This window comes from Mastigoproctus giganteus, chromosome 4 (genome assembly GCF_048544385.1).
Source record: "Mastigoproctus giganteus isolate SK-2022 chromosome 4, ASM4854438v1, whole genome shotgun sequence".
Lineage (NCBI taxonomy): Eukaryota > Metazoa > Arthropoda > Arachnida > Uropygi > Thelyphonidae > Mastigoproctus > Mastigoproctus giganteus.
In genome coordinates this window covers 124,237,789-124,263,886 of record NC_143578.1, presented here as the reverse complement: position 1 = coordinate 124,263,886, position 26,098 = coordinate 124,237,789, and the positions used below count along the sequence as shown (strand labels likewise).

The 26,098-nt window shown below is 37.3% G+C and overlaps 1 protein-coding gene across 5 annotated transcripts in view; it reads left to right on the top strand.

The window, feature by feature from the left end:
* Positions 1-26,098, top strand: part of LOC150087042 (catenin delta-2-like) — an 863,363-nt gene that overhangs the window by 671,923 nt on the left and 165,342 nt on the right. For all 5 annotated transcript variants that reach the window (XM_090372913.1, XM_090372911.1, XM_090372910.1 and 2 more), the window contains 2 exons: positions 3,373-3,523; positions 10,423-10,655. In XM_090372913.1, coding sequence (XP_090229039.1) covers positions 3,373-3,523; positions 10,423-10,655 — 384 coding nt within the window. The remainder of the gene's footprint in view (positions 1-3,372; positions 3,524-10,422; positions 10,656-26,098) is intronic.

Below are 26,098 nucleotides of genomic sequence, written 5' to 3'. Positions count from 1 at the left end.
GGTCGAATTCTTTTTCTTTAAAATCCTTAGCCATTGCCAAAAATTGATATTTATATGCAGAAATACTACTAATCATGTCACCCACATTTTTATTTTTTCCTTGTAGTTCCAAATTCAGATCACTTAATTTACTGTAAAATCTGCCAAAAAAAGCCAGATCACAACCACACTGTATCTTGCTGCTGATAATCGTTTCCCCTTTGATCAACAAATTTTTTAATTTCATTCAGCAAATTTCGAAATCTCTGTAAAAACTTACTCCGACTCAGCCACCTCACATCTGTGTGTAATATCAGATCTGGTTCATTTTCATCGAGGTGCATTTTGAAGTCTCCTTTTAAGAGATTGTCCTCCAATGGATTTCACGATTTTTAAATCTATGTACATAATACTTTTATTATTTAATCTTTTGCTGGCTAACACTTTTTGGTGGATGATACAGTGGTAACTCAAAAAATCTGGGAATTCATCATCCATTTGGCACAATGCGATGTATCCATTAAGATGACAGGGCATCTTTAGCTCCATCTGTTGTTATTTATACGAGCTTAAATAGTGGTAATTTAATTTTTTCAATAAAATTTTTGAATGCGTTAAATATATCAAAACCTCTAGTTCTTTCTTTTAACAAAACCATACCCAGCATTTCTTCTCTAGTGGCAGAATCATCGAAAACCATATGAATAACAATGAGAAATTGAGCTATATCACTGACATCTGTAGATTCATCCAGTTGTAAAGAAAAGGACACACAATTAGCAATATGAGCATGCAATTGTTCGCTCAGATTTTTACTCATTTTTTCGATGCGTCACATCACAGTATTTCAAGATAATTGCAGGTCTTGAAGGGTACTTTTAATTCCATTTATTGTTCTTAAAATTTTCAAAAAGAGAATCTGTTATTTCTAAAAATGCGTCTTTGATGAATTGATCATCAGAAAATGGTTTGCACTTTTTTGCAAGAAATTACTCACTTTAAATGATGCTACAGTTACTGCTTTAGATTGTAAATTAGGTGTCAGGAAGAAATTTTGTTGTGCGAATAATCTGGATTTAAGCTCTTTTCATTTATTTTTTCTAAGGTCGCTATTAGGCAAAAAATCCGATTAGTATTTACAATGGAGTGCGTTGAAGTGCCTTTCTAAATTTACTTCTTTGGGTATAGCCACAGAAGCATTGCAAATCAAATAACATTTTTCTTTTATCATTACAAAAAAGTATTCTGGTTCCCACTCTTGATGAAAATGATATGTTTTATTCTTTTTCATAGTATTCATTTTAAATCAAAGGGTATTAAATTAACGTATAAGCGATGTCCAGTTATTAATATTAAGTAAGCTGAATAAGAATCCAACACATATGCTATGCTCTCCTCAATGTAACTGCATGAATTTTCACTAGACAAGCCTAGCAGCTATGTGGAGACGAGTGGTCATGTGGTTCAATGGATTTGTAATAAGCGTATGCAGTGGGGTGCATAATAATAATAACATTTAAATTTTGACTAATCTCTTTTTTTATATATTTAAAATTCATCGTGGTCGACCGAAATTAAAGCCGCGATCGACTTGTTGGCCACCCCTGCTATAATGCAATGTTAAAAATGACAAATATTGAATTAAAGTTACTGACTAATATCCGCATGTACTGAATCATTGAAAAAGGTATTAGAAGTGGAATTAATCAGTATTGTATTAGATATGCAAAAGCAAATAATAAATAGCTAAAAGATTTTGATAAGAATGAATTATCTACATTCTTAATGTACTTAGATGCAAATAACTTATATGGTTGGGCAGGTGAACATTTACCTTATGGAAGATTTAACTGGATAGACACAGATATAGATGTAACTCAAATACCTGATGATTATAAAACTGTATCTTTTAGAAGTGGATTTGCAATATCCAAAAGAATTACATGATTTACATAATGGTTTATCTTTAGCTCCTGAACATGTAAGGATAAATAAAAAAATATCCAAAATTAATGACTATGTTATATAATAAAGAAAAGTACGTATTACATTACAGAAACTTCAAATATTTAGAATTTGGGCTAAAACTAATAAAAATACATAGAGTATTAGAATTCAAGCAATATAACTGGTTAAAATCACATAGATTTTAATACAGACAAAAGAACTAAAGCTAATAACACATTTGAGAAAGATTTCTACAAGTTAACGAATAATTCTGTTTATGGAAAGACTATGAAAAGTGTAACAAATGAGCTGATAGTAGATTATGTTGTGATGGAAATAAATTGAAAAATTAATAGCTAAACCTAACTTTAAGAAACAAGATATATTTGATGAAAAAATTGTGCATTCATACGAAAAAACATTAAGTTTAGATAAAACTATTTACTTTGGAACGTATATTTTACATATATCTAAGCTGTTAATGTATACTTTTCATTATGTCATGAAACCTAAAAATGGTGAAAATCTAAGCCTTGTGTATATAGATATGGATAGTTTTATATATGATATTAAGAAAGACTGATGACGTTTATGAAGATAGAAATGATAAATCACTTTGATTCATCAGATTATCTCGAAAATAATAAATATAACATATTTACAGTAAATGATAAAATAATTCGGAAAAATGAAGGTTGAATGTAATGGAAAAATTATGAATGAATTCCTAAGTTTAAGATCAAAAATATCTGCATATAAAATTATACAAACATTTTAGGTAAAGGTAAACAAACAACACCCTGGTGTTGCAATGATGGCAAGGCAGTTGCGAAGTATAACTCCACAATATGAGAGATGCCTGATGGGTGCCATCTGGGTGGTGGCAGCTGCTGAGAATAAGTAACAATAGTCTTCTCCTATGGTAAAGAGTTACTTATTCAAGGTTGTGCAATATCATGGCAACTCGTTGTGAAGCTATTCACAATGTGAGATGCCGACCGGGCTAGCCGGGTGGGTAAAGTGCCTGCCTGGCAACCCAAAGGTCGCGGGTTCGATTCCTGCCTCGGGCTTGGATCAAAGTACTGCAAAAACCTTGGGAGGTGCATTATGGCCACAGAAGCCTATGCGCCAACAACTACCAAAAAAAAAAAAAAAAAACAAACAATGTGAGATATACACAATGATGCCAATATTATAACTATTTAATAGTTAGCTGTGAGCAGATCTGCTGCATTTGCACTAACTTGTAAGCATGTTAACTCACTATGCAACTTGAGGCATTTTGCCCTAAAATGCGACTTAAAACTACCTTTAAAGCATAATTATTAAAGAATTTCTCTTTTCAAACAGGAGAACTTTTAAATTTATTTAGCAGTGCTATTTTATTTAAGATGGAAAACTAGACAATTTAATGTCACTTCTGGCTTTCATTTTATAATTGTTTAGCCAAGCATTGATATTCGTGCAGCAGTTCGAAAAGAAAAAGGCTTGCCTATTCTAGTAGAATTATTAAGAATGGATGTGGATAGAGTTGTTTGTGCTGTTGCTACAGCCCTACGAAACTTAGCAATGGACCAAAGAAATAAAGAACTAATAGGTAAGTGTAAAATATTTTTAGTATCGGCCTCGAATTGAAAATGATTTGAATATACACCAAAATAAACTAAGCCAGAGAATATTTTCCCTAGTTCTTTGATCATATTTGTGATCACATAACCAATTTAATTTTATTGCTTCCATTTTCAGATTTTATTACTTTTCTAAAGCTGTCATTTCTACTCTGTTGTAATAATGTGGTACAAGTTATTTTATTTTTATTGTATATTAAACACCTTATTTAATGATAGGAAATTTAATTAATCTGTGGCTCCTAATTGTTTGAGCCCAGTAATTTGAAACACCAGAACCAGTGTTGCTGCTGTTTCAGATTAGTGTCACTGGGATTCAGCACCCACAACCCTAGGCTAATATCATAGAAATTTAGCATGTTTCCTATACACTGCAACCCACGGAAGTTCAGAATGATGGATCCAGTAGTTTGAGTGGCCCACATTTGACACACCATTTTGCAGGATTGGCTTCAGGGGCAATTGAGTGGTGCATTGGCACAGGATGTCAAAATTTAAGTGGCATAAAATGCCCCACAAATTCACTGTTTCGCTGTGAATCTCAAGTCGCGATCTTCTGAAAGTCGTGATGTGAAGTCAATCTTATGTTCTGATTCAAGCAATTCCGAAGAGTTCGGAATTCAATTATCGTGCATTCAAATGAATAAATGTGCTGCTCAGCTCACCAGAAATGGGGCCCCGAGTGCCAAGCATAGTGACAAGCGATTTTCTCTGAGATATAGTGTGCTCTTTCTAAGCGACAAAATTTAATTTCCTTTCTTGTGTTGTTTTTCTCTTTTGTTTATCTAAAGTGGTTCTGTGCTTCAAGTGTTAAAGTAAAAACCAAGAAAGGAAAACTACCTTTCTTTTTTCAGAGTATATATATATTAATTACTAACAAGCTACTATCCTTTACAACCGCTTGGTCACTGGTGGCACCGCTCCTGCCTCCACGTGGTGGGCCGGTAACCTGGGAGAAGAAAGCCCCTCTCCCAGGGCTAAAAGGAGCAAACATGGAATTTGATAATTTCCATCCAATTGAGCCTCGATGCTCATTGTGTCCTAAATTAAATGATAATGACCATCGCATCACAGTCGAAAAGACTGCGGACTGGCACAGAGCAAAAGGAATGTCCATCTTTCCTTATTTTCCACTCCTTGTCAAACAAATGCATGAGTACACTCTCCCCATTTCTGATACAGAAATGTTTGGAAAGCTCAGCAGGTTCACCTAAAATGGTGAAAAGGCTTAGATCAGGTGATTTACTAATTGAAATTGTGAATTGTAAGCAATCAGAGACTGCTGAACCTCTCAACCTTTGGTGGTATTCCCGTGCAAGTTACCCCACATGCAACACTAAATGCCTTCAAAGGGGTCATCACTGAGTGGGATTTGATCAATGGCACAGAAGATGAATTAGTCTAAGAATTAAAAGAACAAAAAGTCACACATGCTAAGCTGATTATGATCAGAAAAGATCATAATCCACTTAGGTCAGCTTGTTCCTACGCGGAACATCATCCTTACATTTGGCACACCAAATTTACCCTTGAGTTTTAAAGCCGGCTATCTCAATTGCCATATAAGACCTTACATTCCTAATCCCATCAGGTGTTATAAGTGTCAAAATTTTGGGCACTCTCAGACTGTCTGTCGAGGAGATGCAGTGTGCCCAAACTGTGGTTCAATATCCCACACACAAATGGAATGCGATGCTGAAACATCACATTGTCCAAACTGTCAAGGCCAACACTCCGTTTATTCAAAGTCCTGTGAACTAAGGAAAACAGAAAAAATGATCCAAAAATACAAAGTAGAGCGGAAATTGACTTACCAAGTGGCAAAAAACAAATTATACTTACTACACCTAAACACACCTACGCAACAGCAACACAGAAATCCAGTCAGCAGCCACTCAAACTGATGTCAGTTCCCCCATCCATGTCTATTGCAGATTGGGCCTGAGAAATACTCTCAACCTCACAGCAATCTACTAAGGAACAGCATGCGATAGATAGTGCTAACAACACACCAATTACAGTACCGCCAACTACATTGCAGTCTTCCTCAGAAACCTTAAAAACTAAAACAGCAGTCCCAATACAGAAAAGTCGGCCAAATGTAACAAATATGGATACAGATGAGAACATCAACCTAGATGAGCCAATCTTAATCTGTGCGTAGAAGATGACATGGACAGGGCATCCTATCTTCTTGAAAAAAGAAAGAATAAAATTGGAGAGACAAAAACAGACTGGACCTGAAAAGCAGACTGAATGAAACCCAACTGCTAAAAACAAATAATGGGATCACATCATACAGTGCAACTGTAGAGGCCTACGTAGCAACATTGATGATATCTATGACCCAATCCAACAGTATAATCTGGTAAGCATATGTTTACAAGAAACTAGTGTACTACCGCAAGTAATTCCAAAAATCAAGAACTATACTGTATATCAGCATAATGGAAATAACAATACCACTGTGCGTGGAGGTGTGGCCATTCTAGTAAACTCAAGAGTCCCTACTAAACACATTCCACTGCAGACTTCCTTAGAAGCAGTAGCAGTATGTGCTTTCCTTAGGAATCATGTTAACAGTAGTTTCAGTCTACCTATCACCAAACAAAGAATATACTTATAATGACCTAGAGGAACTTCTGCTACAGATCCTTCCTCCAGTTTGTTTATTTGGAGATTTTAAAGCACACTACCCATCTGGGGCTCCACACATACAGACAGACGAGGAAAAGTTCTGGAATCGCTGCTTGACAAATATAATCTAACACTGTTGAATACTGGTTCTGATACTTACATTCATTTCTCCACTAGAACAACTATAGCTATAGACTTAACAATCTGCTCTCCAACATTGTATTCACTCATCCGCTGGACAACTCTGGACAATCCACTAAACAGTGACCATTATCCAATAATTTATGAAATCCAAACAACTAGAATTCCTCAGGCAAATAATTCCTGCTTAAAATGGAAATTTTCCAAGACTGATTGGAAGTTATTTGCTTCAAATATTTCGTTCAATGATGAAATTATCAAATTCCAATCCATCGATGATGCCAAACAGCACATCACATCTCAGAATCTAAATGCCGCAACCAAGGCCATAACAAAAATCCGTACTGGTTCGTTTAAACATACCAATCTTTGGTGGAGTGATGCATGCCAACTTTCCAAAAAAGGTAAAAACAGGTCATGGAACCTGTTTCGTAAACACCCAACTACCGAGAACCTTATAAATTTCAAAAAACTAAAAGCAAAAGCACGATTTGTAAGGAAAAAGGCAAAAAAAGATTCTTGGATCCAGTTTTCCTCTACTATAACGAATAACACAAACAGAAGAATAATCTGGAATAAAATTAAAAAAAAAAACTAAATGGTAGATTTCTCCCAGCATCCTCTCCAATACTGAGGTGGAATGGACAAGACTTATCATCTCCAGTTGAAATAGCTAATGCTCTGGCAGAAAATTTTGCCAAAATCTCAGATATAGCTGTATATGAACCATCTTTTCAACAACATAAGAGGACTGAGCAAAGCAAATTAAATTTCAGCACAAGACTAGCACTCCCATATAATTAACCCTTTACAATGTTGGAGCTACAGGATGCTCTAAACAAATCAACAAATGGAGTATCAGGACCTGATGGTCTTTATTACCTCATGTTGTAACACATAGACAAAGAGGCATTAAATTCCCTATTGCTTTTTCTGAATTGGATCTTCTCCAAAAGCTACTATCCTCACTCATGGTGTCATTCTACAGTGCATTTTCCAAAACCTGGAAAAGATCAGATGGATCCATGCAGCTATAGACCGATATCCCTTACCAGCTGCTTGGGCAAGACATTGGAAAGGATAATATACAATAGATTTGTATGGTACATAGAATCCCACTCAGTTATGAATTGTAATCAATACGGCTTCCAAAAAAACTGATCCACGTTAGATCTTATGGTGAAAGATGAGTGTAACATATGGAATGCCTTTATTCAAAAAGAACATCTTGTCATGGTGTGCCTGGATATTGAAAAAGCCTTTGACACCACCTGCACTATGGTATTCTGCAAGACCTGTATGCCATAGGACTCAGAGATCGACTCCCAATGATCATAGAGAGTTACCTTAAAAATAGAACTTTTCAAGTGAGTTATCGTAATGCTGTTTCGCAAGATCTTATCCAAAGAGGAGGTGTACCACAGGAATCAGTACTCAGCGCTACACTCTTTGCTCTTAGGATAAACAATTTAGTACAGAACATAATGGATAACGCAGAAATCTATCTTTATGCTGATGATCTTGCAATGTCTTGCCATTCACAGAATATGCGTTCCATTGAACGACATCTGCAGCTTGCAATAAACAAAATAGTGTCATGGACTTCACATAATGGTTATCGTCTGTCAGCAACCAAAACTGCAGCCATTCACTTTTGTAAAAAAAACGCCAGCTACATCCAGAACCTGAATTATCACTGGGAGATCAACTGATACCAATTACCAGCAATATCCGATTCTTGGGCATGACCCTTGACACTAAACTGACATTCCAGAAACACATACTACAAACAAGAACTGTCTCTATGAAAAAGCTGAATATACTTAAAAGTCATCTCATCTATGACACGGGAGCTGATTGCTATACTCTACTCCACCTATATCAGGCCTTAATCAGATCTCGATTAGATTATGGTGCCCATGTTTATGACTCTGTTAGCCTGTCTCAACACAATACAACATAGTGCACTCAGGATTGCTCTTGTGGCATTCAGGACTTCGCCGGTCCAAAGCTTATATATACAGGCCAATGAACCTCCACTCCACCTTTGGAGAAAGATGCTGCTCTTCAGTTATGCGATTAAAATATATAGCCTTCCATCTCATCCTATCTGGTCATACCCCTATGATCCTCAGTGGGTAAACCTTTTTAGAAATAAGCCTCTTGAAAACAAACCAACAGGAATCCATCTGGTAGATACCAGAACTGATTTAGCAGTGCAATATGCAATCGATCAATTCACATCAAGACAGAGAAAATGTACAATCTTCATGGAAAGTGTGTATACCTTCATGTGATGACTACTTCCGATGTTGGGGAAAACACTCCCTGAACAATCAAACTATTTAGAAACTACATGAAGCTCACTCTTTGGCAAACACAGACACCCTGCAAATTTATACTGATGGTTCCACAAGTGACACAGTAGTGGGAGCTGCTGTGGTGCTACCAACATCAACAGTCTGTTTCATTACCACAAGAATGCAGCATTTTCACTGCAGAACTCTATGCCATTAAGATGGGTTTGACCTTACTTGCTCATGATTTCACTCTGAAGACTATAATCTATACAGATTCTTCGAGTGCAAGGCAATTCTCGCTCTCCAGATCCATTTATAAATCAATTAAGAACTCAAATATCCGAATTTCATAACAATAGGCAGACTGTCACTTTTTGTTGGATTCCAGGGAACACTGTAATTCCAGGAAATGAGAGTGCAGATAAAGCAGCAAGAAATCCCACTGATAATAGCCACATCCAGATTTCTTACACAGACTATAAATCAGTCATATGCCGAATTTGTAAAGAAAAATGGAGAGAAATTTGGCCTAATCAGTTAAAGAACAAGTTAGGAAATATAAAACAGAATCCACAGCTATGGAAATCTAGTTTCTGCTCAAACAGACACGAAGAGATTGTGCTTGCCAGAGCACGTATAGGTCATACCCATCTTACACATCAATATTGATTGCAAGGAAAGAATCTGCCACTGTGCTTCCACTGTGATTCACCACTAACTGTAAAGCATATTCTTATAGTGCACTCACTATCAGTATGCTAGAACCACAATTTAAATGAACCTCTTCAAATTTGCTCAGGTAGCTCACAAACTGAATCAGTATTTTGCATCTACATTCACACATGAGGAGTTATTCAGGGAGGGGAATGCCAGGGGCAAATTAAAATCTTGCAGTGAGCTAGATGATTTTGTAATAACTGAGAGCAAAGTTGAGAAGAAATTGTTGAAGATAAACATAAGAAAGGCACTTGGAGTGGATGGAATCTATCCAGTTATATTAAAGGAGGCAGCAAAGGAAGTAAGCAAACCCTTAGCCATAATTATCAGAGCTTTGTAAGCCTAGGGCTTACTATATATATATACAAAGGGTACTAGGAAAGTTTTGCAATACAGCTTTGTTTATTTAATTTTTTTCAAAGTAATTTCCTCTACATTCAATACACCTCTCCATCCTCCGAAACCAATCTTTAAACCAGTTCTGCCAAGTTTCACTAGGGAGTAAAGCACACTCGTTGTCCCAAGCCCGTAGAAGTCCTCATCACTGGAAAACCGCCTCCCTTTTAGCTTCATTTTCACATGCGGGAACAGTGCAAAGTCACAGGGAGCAAGGTCTGGACTGTAGGGAGGGTGCTCGAGAAGTTTCAGTCCTGTCGTGGTCAAATATTCGGTGCAGGCTTTGGCGCTGTGAGCTGCAGCATTATCGTGATGGAGGTGCCAGGTGTCCATTCTTGACTTTGGCCGCAGGTTCTTCATAGATCCAATGACTTTAGGCAGGCATTGTTCAGTATACCACTTAGCTGTGACTGTCTTCTGCGTGTCAAAAGGGGCATTTTTGAATTAAATGCCCCTTTTGAAATTGCCTCTCTGTATGCCTGAATACTTTGGATCTATTTACATTACTGGAAGAATGAATTCATAATATAATGAATTCATTAAATGCTACGCTTCTTAGTCATAAAATGAAGGGCAGCATTTTGTAATAAATTAATAAACAAAAATTAATTTTTTTGGTGTCTGATCAGTGACTTGACAACACACATGTATTTTGATATGCTGATATATTATTATAGGGAAATATGCTATGAGAGACCTTGTCCAGAAATTGCCCAATGGAAATTCCCAACATGATGGCGGAACATCAGATGATACCATTGCAGCAGTCTTAGCAACTCTAAATGAAGTCATAGTTAAAAACAGTGACTTTGCTCGCCTACTACTGGAAGCAGGAGGAGTAGACAGGTTAACTTATATTATAAAGCAGAAAGGAAAGTTTTCTTCAAGGGTTGTAAAATTTACTTCTCAGGTAAGTAAATGTTCCCACTTTCTTTCTTTTGCCTGATTTTAAATAAAATATCTGCCCAGATGTTTCAGCTTGGTTTTTCATATCTGTAGATATGCCAAAGTATTTCTTAAGCTCCAACCCTATTATTCACTTCAATATAAACTGCTGTAAAAGAAAAGTACACAAGTTAAAAGTGGGTTATTTTATTTTAAAGAACAGCTTAGATTTCATGTTGAAAATAATGGGTGACCATTTGGTGTTGCAGTCATGGTGAACAACTACTTTCTAATGTATATCATAGATTAGTAACTTGGAAGCTGTAGTGGTTTGCACAACAGTTGGTCTTCTTCTGACAGTGTGTCCCCTTGACATGGGCACCTGTATGTGGTGAGGCAACTCCCTGAGATGCCGCTGATCCTGTAGACTAGGATCGACTTGGCGCATTATAGCCTTAGATGCTAATGCACCATAAAATCCTTAAACAACCAACCTGAAGATTAGGATAACCAAGATTCAACACCCACAGCCTAGGTTACAGGCAACTATCAAAGGAATGTGGCATGTTTGCCCTGTGCTGTGACGCATGAAAATTCAGAAAGGGGGATTCTGGTGGTTGAGGAGCCGAGCTTCAACATACCATTTTGATCTCTGCTTTCACAAGATGGGTGGCCCTGATATGGCTTGCCCAGGATCAATTGGTTAGTGAGATTGCCTGCAGGTGAACCATGTTGATGCCATGTGCCTACTCTCGTGGTCTGAGAGATAGGATTCATGCAAGTATGGTGCTGGGTAGCTTAGGTGCATCACTCTTGAGTGCATTTATTGCATTAGCATTAGTAGAGGCATATGATGCAAGAAAGCAAGCTTATGCAGCATCAGCCAAAAAAAAAAAAAACTTCCACTTCACCCCTCCGTTCGATCAAAATACCTGTTCAGTTGAGCCTTAAATTTATTTAGGCTATCAACTTCCATAACAAGGGATGGAAGTCTGTTCCACCAAACAACTACCCCCTGGCTAAAGGCAAATTTCCGCACAGCTATCCTACATCTGTCTTTCCTCAATTTGAATTTATGCCCACTCAGGTGAATATTCTGAGCAAGAGGAAGAATCCCATGAGCATTGAGCATGCTCAAACCATTCAAGGCTTTATACACCTCTATCAGGTTGCCTCGCCGGTGCCTAGTCTCCAGACACTGTAATTTGCAAAACTTAAGCTTTTCTTCGTAAGAGCAACCCCTTGTTCCATTCACTAATCTTGTTGCAGTTCTCTATACTCGTTCTAGCAGCTCTACTTCTTGAAATGAGGCCTCCAGACTTATAGTACTCAAGGCGTGGCCTGACCATTGCCTTATACAAGGGAATAATCACCTCCTTATCCCGGCTAGAAAAATTCCTGTATATCATTGACAAGACACCATGAGCTACTCTTGCAGCCCGTCCGCACCCCCCATGTCCTTTTCATTCTCTACCACTGTCAGTGTAGTACCACAGAGTTGATATGTGTTTCCCATATGTAGTACTTTACATTTGTCAGTGAACTTCATTTGCCACCTCTCAGCCCATCTGCTCACCCTTTCCAGATCCTGTTGCAGCAGCATAGCATGAGTAGTGTCCTTAACAACCCTGCCAACCTTTGTATCATCTGCAAACTTGGACATTAAGCTTGATATACCATCATCAATATTATTTATAAATACAGAAAACAACAATGGAGCCAACACTGAACCCTGAGGGACTCCACTAATAACATTAGTCGACGATGAGCAGTGTCCGTTGATTACCACTCTCTGTCTTCTCCCCCTCAACAATCCCTTTATCCATAGCAGCAATTTGCCTCCATTGCCACACTGCTCCAATTTGTTCAGCAGTCTTCCATGTGCAACAGTATCAAAAGCCTTTCTAAGATCCAAATATATAATATCAAAGTTATTCCCTGCATCCAGTTCTTTTGTCACCATCATAGTATCCAATCAAATTGGTCAGGCAAGACTTCCCCTTAACAAAACCATGCTGTGTCCGAGCTATAACTGAAGTCTTGTTTAGATGATCCTGCAGTGCTTCTTTAACCAGTGTTTCCATTAATTTTCCTGGAACAGAAGTTAAACTCACAGGTCTATAATTACTTGTGTCAGCCTTTGAACCTCCTTTGTGAATTGGGGTCACATTTGCACATCTTCAGTCTATGGGTACCTCCCCTGAGTCCAAGGAAGCTCTCATAATTATGGCATTTGCTGCCTCCTTTAATATAACTAGATAGATCCCATCCACCCGATGTGCCTTTCTTGTGTTTATCTTCAACAATTTCTCCTCCACTTTACTGTCAGTTATTACAAGATTATATAGATTACTGCGAGAGTTGAATACACCTCTGGCATTCCCCTCGCTGAATAACTCATGTGTGAATGTCGATGCAAAATATTCATTTAGCTTGTTAGCTACCCGAGCAGGATCATCAACAGTTGAACCATCGATATCAAGTGGACCAATCTGATTCATCCCCTTCCTTCTAGAGTTTTTACATAAGTAAAGAACTCCTTGCTGTTTTTCTTTGCATCCCTTGCCAAAGATTTCTCATAATCTGCCTTCGCCTGCCTAACCTCATTTGTAACTTGGTTACAGATCAACTTATATCTATTATAGGCTTCTGTGTCACAGTTAATTTATATGTATCCAATCCATTTTTCTTCTCTGCCATATTTCACATTAGTTCATCTGACATCCATTTAGGCCTAAACCTTGAACAATATTTCGTAGTTGGTATTTAAGCCTAGTAGCTTTCAAGATAAATTCTTTGAATGCTTCCCATTTTGAATTTGCTGTTGGTAACATCATCAGTTGGTCCCACTGTATAGAATTTAAATACTGTCTCAGACCATCGTAGTCGCCTTAATGAAAGCAATAACCCTTTACACCTGATGGTAGTTACCTCTTTGAGTAAATCCCACTTCAGCACGCTGTGATCGCTGCCACCTAGCGGTTCCTTTATCTGCAGATTCTTAATGCATGAAGAATCATTACTGATAATCAAATCAAGAGTATTACTCCCTCTAGTTGCCTCCCGAACATGCTGATGTAGAAAACAATCATCCAATAAATCCACAAAAGCCTTGCTAGTGTGTGAGTGACCAACTCACAAATTCCAGTCAATATCTGGGAAATTAAAATCCCATATTATAAGGCTCTCTGATTTACTGGCCCACTCTATTTCCCTGTACAGTCTCTTATTATACTCATCAGAGTCATTAGGCCTATAGCACACTCCTACTCTCAATTTTGATCTCCCAATGCTTATGTCACACCAAACTGACTCGACACTGCACTGTCCAGCGATGTCGACTGGCTTCACTTCCTTGGATTTTATGTGTTTCTTAACTAATAGCATAACCCCTCCTCCCTTCCTATCATGTCTGTCCTTTCTGTACACATTGTACTCCCCAAATTCCAGTTCTGCATTCCTTATATCTGTGTGACACCACGTCTCTGATATTCCAACCTTTGATGTTTTGAGCAATACCTCAAATTCATCAAATTTATTTACCAACTCCTAGCATTGGTGTACACACAAGTATACATGCACCTGTTCCTATTCTTAGCTACCCTAACACAACTCATGTGTTTACTTGTACCGCAATGACTCCCAGCAGTCTCTGAAATATCCTGCATCTTATTTTCCGAGCTGCTGCTCATTCCAATAGAAGCAGTGCAAGAATCACTTTCACCTCTTGCAGTGGCTACTGTTAATCTATTAGTCCTTGTATCCCCACCAAGCTAGCAGTTTTCCAACTCGCCTATCACTGCTTTGCTGATAGCATCAGCAAATATTCATGCACCCTTTCTATTTAAGTGTATCCCATCCCTGTAAAAGCAGTCTCTCCTGTTAACAAGTACAGACCAGGCTGAAAAAAATTCTACCCCTTGAGCCTTGCACAGTCTTTCCAGGGCCGAATTGATCGACAAGGCTCTCATCATATACTCCCTCCTATCGTGTCTGGGCAGAATTGCAGACACTTTCAAATTCAACCCTGATTCACGGCTTTTTTTCAACAGTGACCTGTACTTGTTAAGTAATTCTGCCGGTCTCCTACTCTTGATATCATTAGTGCCAACGTGTACAACTATATCACCTTTTGTGCCCTTAAAAGATGATATCCGCTCTACAACATCATCAACCTTTGTCCCTGGCAGACATACCCTGGTCCTGTTCCACCTATCCTTTTTACAAAGCATATTCCCCGTTTCCCTGACAATAGAGTCACCAACAACTATTAGTTCCTGTGGGACCAGCGCATTCTGCCTTGGGGGTTGCCGCTGTGTTGCGTGATGACCAAGTGCAAGCTCTGGCATTGATGTGGGCAGCTGAGAGCTTGATGCCCCCCTCAATTTAGATCCTTTGACAGCATCCACCCTGTCCTTCAAGCTCTCATATAGGCTCGTAACAACGCTTATTTCGTTACACTCCTTGCATCGCGCACACAAAAAGACATCCCCCATGGCAATATCATGTCCCGTACCCGATTGCTCCACAAACATCAGTCAAGCAGTGCATTTTAAAAGGCTGTGATTCAGAGGGCAACTGCCCCTCCCCCAGTTCTCCCCTGAGCCACAGCACTCCCATTAGCTTGAGCCTTTTGCTTTGCTGCTCTGCTCTAAGTCATGATTTCGATTTAATTTCAATTTCAGTACAAAATTATAACCCTAAACTTGTATCCCAACACAGTTATAATGCTATATATATTTTTCAGTGTTGAGTATTATCTGTGAGTTCCGTTTATATAACTTCCCTATCAAGTTATGTATTAATTAATTATGTTAGTTTTGCAATCTAAGTCGTTATGTATTGAGTTAAAAGTACAATTTAATTGACAACGAAATTTAACAAAATTAATTGATTTTACTGATTAATTGACATTATTATATTATATACTGTACTATACTAAGCTTAAGCTATCTAGTTCGGGATAAAACGTTGTGTTGTATAACAATGGCGGCAAGTTACGAACGGTAAATCTACCAACACTTAAGTATTAATTAACTTCCAAATCTCGCTGTCTCAATTCAGAATAAACTAAGGATCCTGACTAGGTCTATAAGCTACTTATAGAAAATAATTTGATGTAACAATTGGTCAATAAAGCGGCTAAACATGGCTAAAACACTTCTCGTTCAGCGGAGCTGCAACTTGTAACACGTGGATTTGATACCCTTACCGATACTTTTATGCAATTACAAGGCCGAGTAAAGAATAAATACACCAGATTAATCAGAAAATCACAAAATAATGCTATACTACTAAATTTAAATCAAAAGTTTTAGAAAAACAATAATTTCAAATAAATAAATAAGAAAATCCACTTAGTGGCTTTAAACACGTCTGACTCGCACTAGCCTCTTCAGCAGACCGTATATGGTAAGCTTCAACAGGTATGTTGTATTTATATGCAGTATTTTAATGTCTTGGTATAGCAGTTTCTTAAACAATAGATTTATTAACAGGTAGATTGGGTCGAAACTTAAAAGCCAGAGATAAAATATCTCTAAGCTTGGGATATGGGATTATATTTAAGTCAATAGTTATAATGTGGTTATGATTAAGGTCTACATATCTGAGTAAAGAAGGCCTGTGGCAAATACATATATCCTGTCCAATGTTAATATTGTGAAGGTTGGTAGCTATTATTTTATAATTACATGCTTTTAGGCCAAATGGTCTTGCATATCTAAATCTGATATTAATACATAAGTTATTGACAGGTAGCAAGTCGTTATGTAAGTTAATAGTTCTATGTATGTCCAAATTATCCATCATTTTATTTTTAAAATTTGACAAGTATAGAGTTTTCTGGTTGCTTGTTGTTTTTCAAAATATTAATCCTGATTTTAATTATGTCTAGTGTAATGTATATAAGGTGAACAGATCTAAAGTCATAGTTATTGGCTGTCCTACTTAGGGCTTTGAGTGCATTGTTTAATACTGAAAAGTATATTATGTATTAAACCAAGGTTTATAGGATCAGTGTCCAATATTTTAAATAAATCTATAAAATCCCCTAACTGTTCTCGATTACACTTAGGTTTTTTAGATTTAATATAATTTCTTTTGTATTTAGATTTATGTAGTTCGGCCATTTGAAACATATTATAAACACAGATGTTATTCAAATTGTTACTTATGTATTTTTGATTGAATTTATTATTCAGTCCATATGGGTATAGAGTTTTATATTGTAACATGCTAATCTCTTCTTGCATTAATCTGGCATTTGTGTTATGGCGAATATGGGCTCGGTACACCCAGGGTCCTGAGCTGGAAATCATCATTCTTCTCTTTCTTGGTGATTTCCTTCTACTTTTCTCTCTCTCTCTCTCTCTCTCCCTCTCTCAGGGTAACTCAGGAATAAGCCTCAGGCTTCCTTTCACCATATAGCTTATAATAATCATAAAAAAATAATAATAGAAATAAAAATATTACTAATGCTATGTTTTTGGAAATGTCTAAATTCAGTGTAGTGTTCAAGATTACATGCTTTCTTGCTAGACTTGTTATAGGTATTAATATCTGACCAGAGTAAGTTCATTGTGATATGTAAATTGTTACTGGTTTGACCTATACTCTTGTTCAAAGAAAGTGCATCACCCCTTAAAATTGTAATTGCCGTCCGAATAATGTAAGTATATGGCAGTATTACTTACAGATTGCATCAGATAAGATTGACACGTGTAGGTGGTGATGTAATATTGCATCAACTCTCTTACTTTCAGCGTTTTTAAGCACGCTCTTCAAGAGTTGCAATCATTCCTTGCTTGTGTCAGGATGGCAAGTTTCGTGCAGTTAATGCCACGAAGAAAGAGTGCTATTCGTGAGGAAGGGGGTTCTTTTCGTCATATTGCTTATAATCAGACAGTGAGTAGATTTCTTTCCAAACTCAAGAATACTGGTTCTATCCTGGAAAAGGCCTCTAAGGTTGGGTAAATTCATGTCTTAACAATAAATAAGCTCATACACCAACCATTAATTGAAATAACCCTTTACTGTGACTAGAATTTACAAATTAAAATAACATATTTACAATAAAATTTAATGTATAAAATAAAACTGCTAAAATACACTATGTAAGAATTAAAACTGTAAAAAAATCATTATAATAAAATTACCTAAAATAAACTGGATTAAAAGTGATAAAACCTGTAGCTTTTAGAAGCTTCAGCGTTCCTTCCTCAACAGTAATGAATCTTCTGGCAACACTTCCTTATATATAACAGGTTGACGGTATTTCTCCACGTGGTTCCATCGGCGCATGGTCAGAACTGGAAGCGGAAATAGCTCGGGAGCGTGAAAAGCAAAACCATTCATCCGTACTTAGAACAATAATTTCAAATATGGGATGCAAATGCATACCCCTGTCCCTATTCATGGTATTGTTGTCGGATGAACAGATTTGCAGGCTCTCGAGCCATTTACGGTCCCAGAATCCATGCACTCAATTTACAATAACCGCATCCTTTGGGGAGATTTGATGCTGCCTCTCCCAATAATGCTCGGCCATGGCACACTTATTATAATCAGCGGTTTTTATAGCATTTAAATGCTCCCCCAGACAATCCTATAACTGCCGTTTTGTTTCGCCCACATAACATTCCCCACAATCCGGTCATTTTTTCCTGTAAACAACTCCACTACTAAGGTCCTTCGCGATTGGATCTTTTACCTGGGACACAACTGTGTGCAACCTGTTGACGTAGTTGAAGTTAAGCATAAGAAAAGCACCTGGGGCAGATGGGATCTATCCAGTTATATTAAAGGAGGCAGCAAAGCAACTAAGCAAACCCTTAGCCATAATTATGAAAGCATCCTTGAACTCAGGGGAGGTTCCCACGGACTGGAGATGTGCAAATGTATCCCCAATTCACAAAGGGGGATCGAAGGGTGACACGAGTAATTACAGACCAGTTAGTTTAACTTCTGTTCCGGGTAAAATAAAGGAGTCACTGGTTAAAGATGCATTGCAGGATCATCTAGACAAGACTGCAGCAATAATTCAGACACAGCATGGGTTTGTTAAGGGAAAGTCTTGTCTTACAAATTTGATAGGATATTATGATGTGGTTACAAAGGAACTGGATGCAAAAAATAATTTTGATATCATATATTTGGATTTCAGGAAAGCTTTTAACACTGTTGCGCATGGAAGACTATTGTACAAATTGGAGCAGAATGGTATTAAGGGTAAGTTGCTAGAATGGATAAAAGGGTGGTTAAGTGGGAGAAGACAGAAGGTGGTAATCAATGGATGCTGCCCTTTGTGGACTAATGTTATTAGTGGAGTCCCACAGGGTTTGGTGTTGGGTCCAGTGTTTTGTATATTTATCAATGATATTGATGAAAGTATATCAGGCTTAATGTAGAAGTTTGCAGATGATACAAAGGTTGGCAGGGTTGTTAATCACAGTAATGGCAGTGTGCTACTGCAACAGGATCTAGATAATTTGGGCAGATGGGCTGAGAAGTGGCAACTGAAGTTTAACCTTGACAAATGCAAAGTACTGCATATGGATAGAAGTAATCCCAGAGAAACGTACCAACTGTGTGGTACTACATTTAAGGTGGTAGAAAATGAAAAAGATCTGGGAGTAATTGTGCAGTCAGATATGAAGTTTTCTGAGCAATGCACACAGGCTGCCAGGGTAGGTCATGGGGTTTTGTCAATGATATATAGGAATTTTGCTAGCAGAGAAAAGGAGGTGATTGTCCCTCTGTATAAGTCAATGGTCAGGCCACGTCTTGAGTACTGCGTACAGGTCTGGAAGCCTCATTTTAGGAAGGATGCAGATTTACTTGAGCATGTACAGAGAAGGGCAACAAGATTGGTGAGGGGAATGAATGGATCCTGTTACCAAGATAGGCTTAAGTTCTGCAAATTGCAGTGGCTGGAGATTACGCACCTGCGCGGTGATCTGATATAGGTGTATAAGCCCTTGAATGGGTTGAGCACTCTGAATTCTGATGGGTTCCTTCCACTTGTTCAGAATACGAACCTAAGGGGGCATAAATTCAAATTAAGAAAGGACAGATGTAGAATTGATGTGCGGAAATTTGCCTTTAGCCAGCGGGTGGTTAATTGCTGGAACAAACTTCCATCTGTTGTTGTGGAAGTTTGATAGGTTGAATAAATTTAAGGAAGAACTGCACAGGCATTTGGAGGGAATGGTGTGATTTTTTTTTTTTTTTTTTTTTTGGCTGATGCTGCATAAGCTCATACACTTGCTTTCTTGCATCACATGCTACTACTACTACTAAAACTACTACTATTATTACTAACCTCCGCCCGGGAAGCTGCACACAGTGCTGTTTGAAACCCCGTAAAATTCTAGTTAACCGCTCAGTAAGGCCCCGATAGCGAGGAATGTATGCGGTAGCCACAGGAGTTCCCTATGGTTGGATACTATTCCTTTGCTATATCTGTCCACGATCCATAAGGAACCATTTATTCCGGTGGCTACCACATACATTCCTTACTATCCGGGCCTTACTAAGCGGTTAACTAGAATTTTATGAGGTTTCAAAACGCGCTGTGTGCAGCTTCCTGGGTGGAGGTTACACACAGTTGTGTCCCAGGTAAAAGATCCAATCGCAACAGACCTTAGTAGTGGAGTTGTTTACAGGATAACATTCCCCACAGGATTGTGGGGAATGTTATGTGGGCGAAACAAAACGGCGGTTAAAGGATTGTCTGGGGGAGCATTTAAATGCTATAAAAACCGCTGATTATAATAAGTCTGCCGTGGCCGAGCATTATTGGGAGAGGCAGCATCAAATCTCCCCAGAGGATGCGGTTTTTGTACATCGAGCTCATGGATTCTGGGACCGTAAATGGCTTGAGAACCTGCGAATCTGTTCATCCGATAACAATACCATGAATAGGGACAGGGGTATGCATTTCCATCCCCTATTTGAAACTATTGTCCTAAGTACGGATGAACGGTTTTACTTTTCACACTCGCAAGCTATTTCCGCTTCCAGTTCTGACCATGCGCCGATAGAACCACGTGGAGAAATACCGTTAGCCTGTTATATATAAGGAAGTGTTGCCAGAAGATTCATTACTGTTGAGGAAGGAAGCTGATGCTTCCGAAAGCTACAGGTTTTATCACTTTTAATCCAGTTTATTTTAGGTAATTTTATTATAAAGAATTTATTACAGTTTTAATTCTTACATAGTGTGTATTATAGCAGTTTTATTTTATTTATTAAATTTAATTGTAAATATGTTATTTTAATTTGTAAATTCTAGTCACAATAAAGGGTTATTTCAATTAATGGTTGGTGTATGAGCTTATTTATTGTCAATACTGGTTCTGCTGATAGGAAAAGTGGAACTGGATGCAAACGAGTCTCTACACCAAAACAGGACTACGTTTTGAAGCGTTTATGCTTTAAAAACCATAAAACTTCATCTGAGCTGAAAAGAGAATGGGAAGAACATGCAGGAGTGGTAGCTGTTGTTGTTATTTGGTTTTTAGGAGCATTAGCAACTAAGGCCATATTGCTCTGGAGATATGCGGTGGTCATTTCCTGACCTTTCCGCATCCTCGGTATTTGGTCACGGGCTCAATCCCCCGTCTAATCAAGAAGCATGCGCTGCGCACTGCTGCTCCTACCCACCTGGCTACGGAGGCACCTGGAGTGGTAGCAAGTGCAGTAACAGAAGATGCCTCTTCAAAAATGGACTTGTAGTCCATCGTCCTAAGAAGAAGCCCCTCCCCCCACACACACACAAAATGAAAAAGGCCCAATTAATTTAGTGTAAGTAGCATGTCAAATGGACCCCTGAGCAGTAGAAGTCAGTTCTTTTCTTGAATGAGAAGAAATTCAACCTGCAGGGCTCTGATGGGAGACAAACGATTCACCGTAGATGTGGTGAAGAATACCATTCAGACTACAGCAAAATTCCCTACCAGCCAAATGACATGGGATGCATTTCGTATCGCAGAGTAGGTCACCTGCAGTTTATAAAATGTTCCGTATGTGCCAATGGATACCTGGTTATTTTGGAAGGCAAATTTCTGCCAACCATTAAACAATTTCAACCTGCCAAGTAACAGCATCTTTCAGGATGACTCTGCTCCTTGTCATCACGCGAAAAGTGTAAGTAGGCACTTCTATAGTTACTGTAGCTTCATTTCTGCATTAGCTGTTTGACAGTAATGTGTTTACATTTGTTACAGGTGAAAAAATGGTTGGTAGAACGGTCCATTATAACTCTTAGTTGACCAGAAAACAGTCCGGACCTGAATCCTATAGAGGAACCGTGTGGAATCTACAGTTGCCAGAAAGAAACCAAAGACCCTTCGTTGAACTTCAGGAAGCCATAATTCATGTTTGGAACCATGAACTATCAGTTGATTATTTTCAGAAATTGATCTTGTCAATGCCTCGATGGTGGGCTGCTGTCATCAGAGGCAGTTCAAATAAATATTAGTTTGCACCTGGTGAACTTTTCACTTTGTTTTCTATTTAAAATGATAAATTGAAGCATTAGCATTATTTTATAGACTTTCCCTTAAAAAAACCATGCTGTGTCCGAGCTATAACTGAAGTCTTGTCTAGATGATCCTGCAGTGCTTCTTTAACCAGTGTCTCCATTAATTTTCCTGGAACAGAAATTAAACTGACAGGTCTATAATTACTTGTGTTAGCTTTGAATCTCCTTTGTGAATTGGGGTCACATTTGCACATCTCCAGTCTATGGGTACCTCCCCTGAGTCCAAGGAAGCTCTCATAATTATGGCTAAGGGTTTGCTTACTTCCTTTGCTGCCTCCTTTAATATAACTGGATAGATCCCATCCACCCCGGGTGCCTTTTTTATGTTTATCCTCAACAATTTCTCCTCCACTTTCCGCTCAGTTATTACAAAATCATCTAGCTCACTGCCAGAGTTTACCTCACCTCTAGCATTCCCCTTCCTAAATAACTCCTCATGTGTGAATGTAGATACAAAATGCTCATTCAGTTTGTTAGCCACTTGACAGGATCATTAACTGTTGAATCATCAATATCCAGTGGACCAATCTGATTCATACATTTCCTTCTAGAGTTTACATAGGTAAAGAACTCTTTTCTGTTTTTCTTTGCATCCTTTGCCAAGGATTTCTCATTATCTGCATTTGCCTGCCTAATCTCCTTTGTGACTTAGTTGCAGACCAGCTTATATTTATTGTAGGCTTCCATGTCACCCATTAATTTATGTATCCCATGCATTTTTCTTCTCTGCCATATGTCTCATTAGTTTATCTGACATCCATTTAGGCCTAAATCTTGAACAACATTTCTTAGTTGGTATGTAAAGCCTAGTAGCTTCCAAGATAAGTTCTTTGAATGCTTCCCATTTTGAATTTTCAAATTGAGGGCTTCTGATAACTTTTCAGACATAATTGTCATGTTTACCAAAAGTGTATAAAGGTTGCAAATGCTCATTTTGGAATATTTTTAGAGCACCTGTCAAATATAACTTAGCTTTACCTTAACTATTAATAAATATCTTTTATTTATATTTCTGTTTGTGATGCTAGTTGTTTGTAACATACCATCACGAAAAATGGTTAGACATGTGAAATTTCTAGGTGATGCACTTTCTTTGAACACCAGTGTATATATTTAACATTGCAAGTATGATAAGTGATAGTGTGTATTCATTTTTCATTTATTCATTTATTCATTATTCATTTTTTTTGTAAAATTTATTCATTTTACAAAATCATTGTGCATTTACATTAGTTGTAGTACAATTTGGATGCATATAAGGACAAGTAAGACATAATTTATTATTATGATGTTGAAATTTAACAATTGGATCTAGGATGTTAGAGCCAGAAGCATTATATGCTAGATTGTTCTGTGAAGTATATGTTTGTGTATTAACATTGTTAGAAGCACTATCCAGAGCAGAAATAATCTCCTTGGTCATATTTAGTCACTCTGCTGATGTAGCATATTTTTATGAGCTTCTAAGTTGCATAATTATAAAGAAAAAGTTAATGTTAATAGGTTATATACAATTAACCCAAATGTGTATTTCTGAAATTCATGAAGGTATAAATTATAAGAAATAGAGTATGTCATAGAATAATCTATCCTAGGTAGTGCATAATGAGCCTAAGCAAAGCTTATGTTTATATTTATATAAAAAGATGTCTGGAAAGAAATGTTAATAAACTAACAAACTGTAACTAATAAATAATAAACCATACTTATGGACCAACGCACTTGCAACATGCAATGAAGGCATAATGTGTATATATGTGGTATATAGTATTTTAATATTGAAGAAAATCATATAAAGATATTAAAATATATATTCCAATAGATTTATAGAAAACACAAGGAATAATAAAAGGAAAAAAATGTTAGTACAAAGTAGTATAATATACAAAAGAATAAAATATATTCAAACTTATCGCTATTTACCCACAATCTAGGTGCAGACTGAAAGTAAAAAACGACAGGGGATCTCTATTTCTGTAATGATCAATATGTGTTAAGTTATGTTATGCAAAATAAGAAATTTTAGAGGTTAAATAATTTGAATCTCAACCATAAAAGGTAGTTAATAATTTAAAATTAAAAGGTAAATATTATGATAATAATAATGCACACATTGAATGTCGTAAGGTGACCCCATCACATATGGGACATCACATGCGCATTAACTCTTGCTAGAGGGATATTCATTCCTTTACTAATTGCTGTTGCTATACTTGGGTTGCATCTTGGATAAAGTAAATATGCCTTATTCCTTACATGTTTTCATATTTTAATTAATAAACTACACTATGTTGGGTCAGTGATGTTCAATGTGGGCTTGCATAATAATTATCTTTCTTTTGATTTTAAATTATTAACTGTCTTTTATGGTTTAGATTCTAATTATTTAACCCTTAAAATTTATTATTTTGCATAACATAATTGAGCACATATTGATCATTACAGAAATACCTCATTCTTAAAAGCTGTTGTTTAATGTGAGTGCACCAAGATCTTGAATGAGGGAGCAATGCAGACAGTCTTTGTCACACCATAACTTGCAATCTAATCCATCTGGTTTTGAGGTTCACAGATAGATTGAGATTGCAGTTATTTAGAGCTTCCCAAGGGATAGAGGATGCAGCTGCAAGACACCGTGGATGGTTTAATGAATTTGGGCATGCCAATTCATTTTATGGTTTTGGCGGCCATGGATATTGAAGTTAGATGCAGCTAAGTGGAGGAATATGGCAATGGGATAGAGATCTGTTTGAAAGAAGTCATTCAGGGCAATCCTCCAGGTCGAAGGGTGCTGAGGATATCAGATCCTAGATAATATCAGATCTCGGATTAGGTCCTTGAATGGGTTGGCATTTAAGTAGGCTGATCCTCAGTGAACTTATACTGTCAACAAGTTTCTCACTAAGTGTGCAAGAGTAGGTGAAAGATTCAAATTTCTACAAACAGCATTCTTAGCAGAGGCATGGAGGTGAGTTACCATCTGATGGATGACATTTTCAGTGATGTCAGAGATTTTGGGCTTGTGGGTATATACACTGTTGCCATGTCTATCAGGTTGGTGTTGAGCTTGACCATGGCAGCTTCAAATGCAAGGGATTGGCTCACCACAGAATATACCAATGAGAAAGAGAGTGGTACTGTAGGGTATTGTGGCTCCACCTCCCTCCTCTGCAATCCTCACTAGAAGAACATAGCATCTGGTAACAGGCCTGAGGAGTAGAGACATGGGAGTCCTGCTCATTCGCAGGGTGCAAGATTAGCCTGTGCGGACGAGCTCCTTGAAGCTCTTGGAACAGAGATGTTTTTCCTGATTTATTTTATGATTTATTAGCTTAAATTGTCATATTAACTTATTTTCTAGAGTAGCTTTATATTCCTAGTTACGATACTTAGTTTAAAGTTTATCTTAGACAGAGATTTTGTAGGTATTACTTAGTATCAGTAACGGTATCAAATCCGTGTTACAAATTGAACGAGAGGTCTTTTTTTTTAACCAAATTTAGTCGATTTATTAACCATTTGTTATATCAAATTATCTTCTATAAGTAGATTATAGACCTAGTCAGGATCCTTAGTTTATTCTAAATTGAGATAGCGAGATTTGGAAGTTAATCGATACTTACGAGTCCGTAGAAGTATCGTTCGAGAATTCCCGCCATTTTTACACGATAGCATAAGCTTAGTGTAGTGTAGTGCATAATATAATATTGTCAATTAATCAGTAAATCTATTAATCTTGATAAACTTTATTGTCAATTAAATTGTATTTTTAACTCTATATATATATATATATATATATAACGACTTAATCGTAACAAATAATTAATACATAACTATAGTGGTACACGTGATACGGAAGTTGTATAAAGGGAACTCGTAGAAAACACTAGATACCGAAAAAAAAAATATAACATAACTGTTTT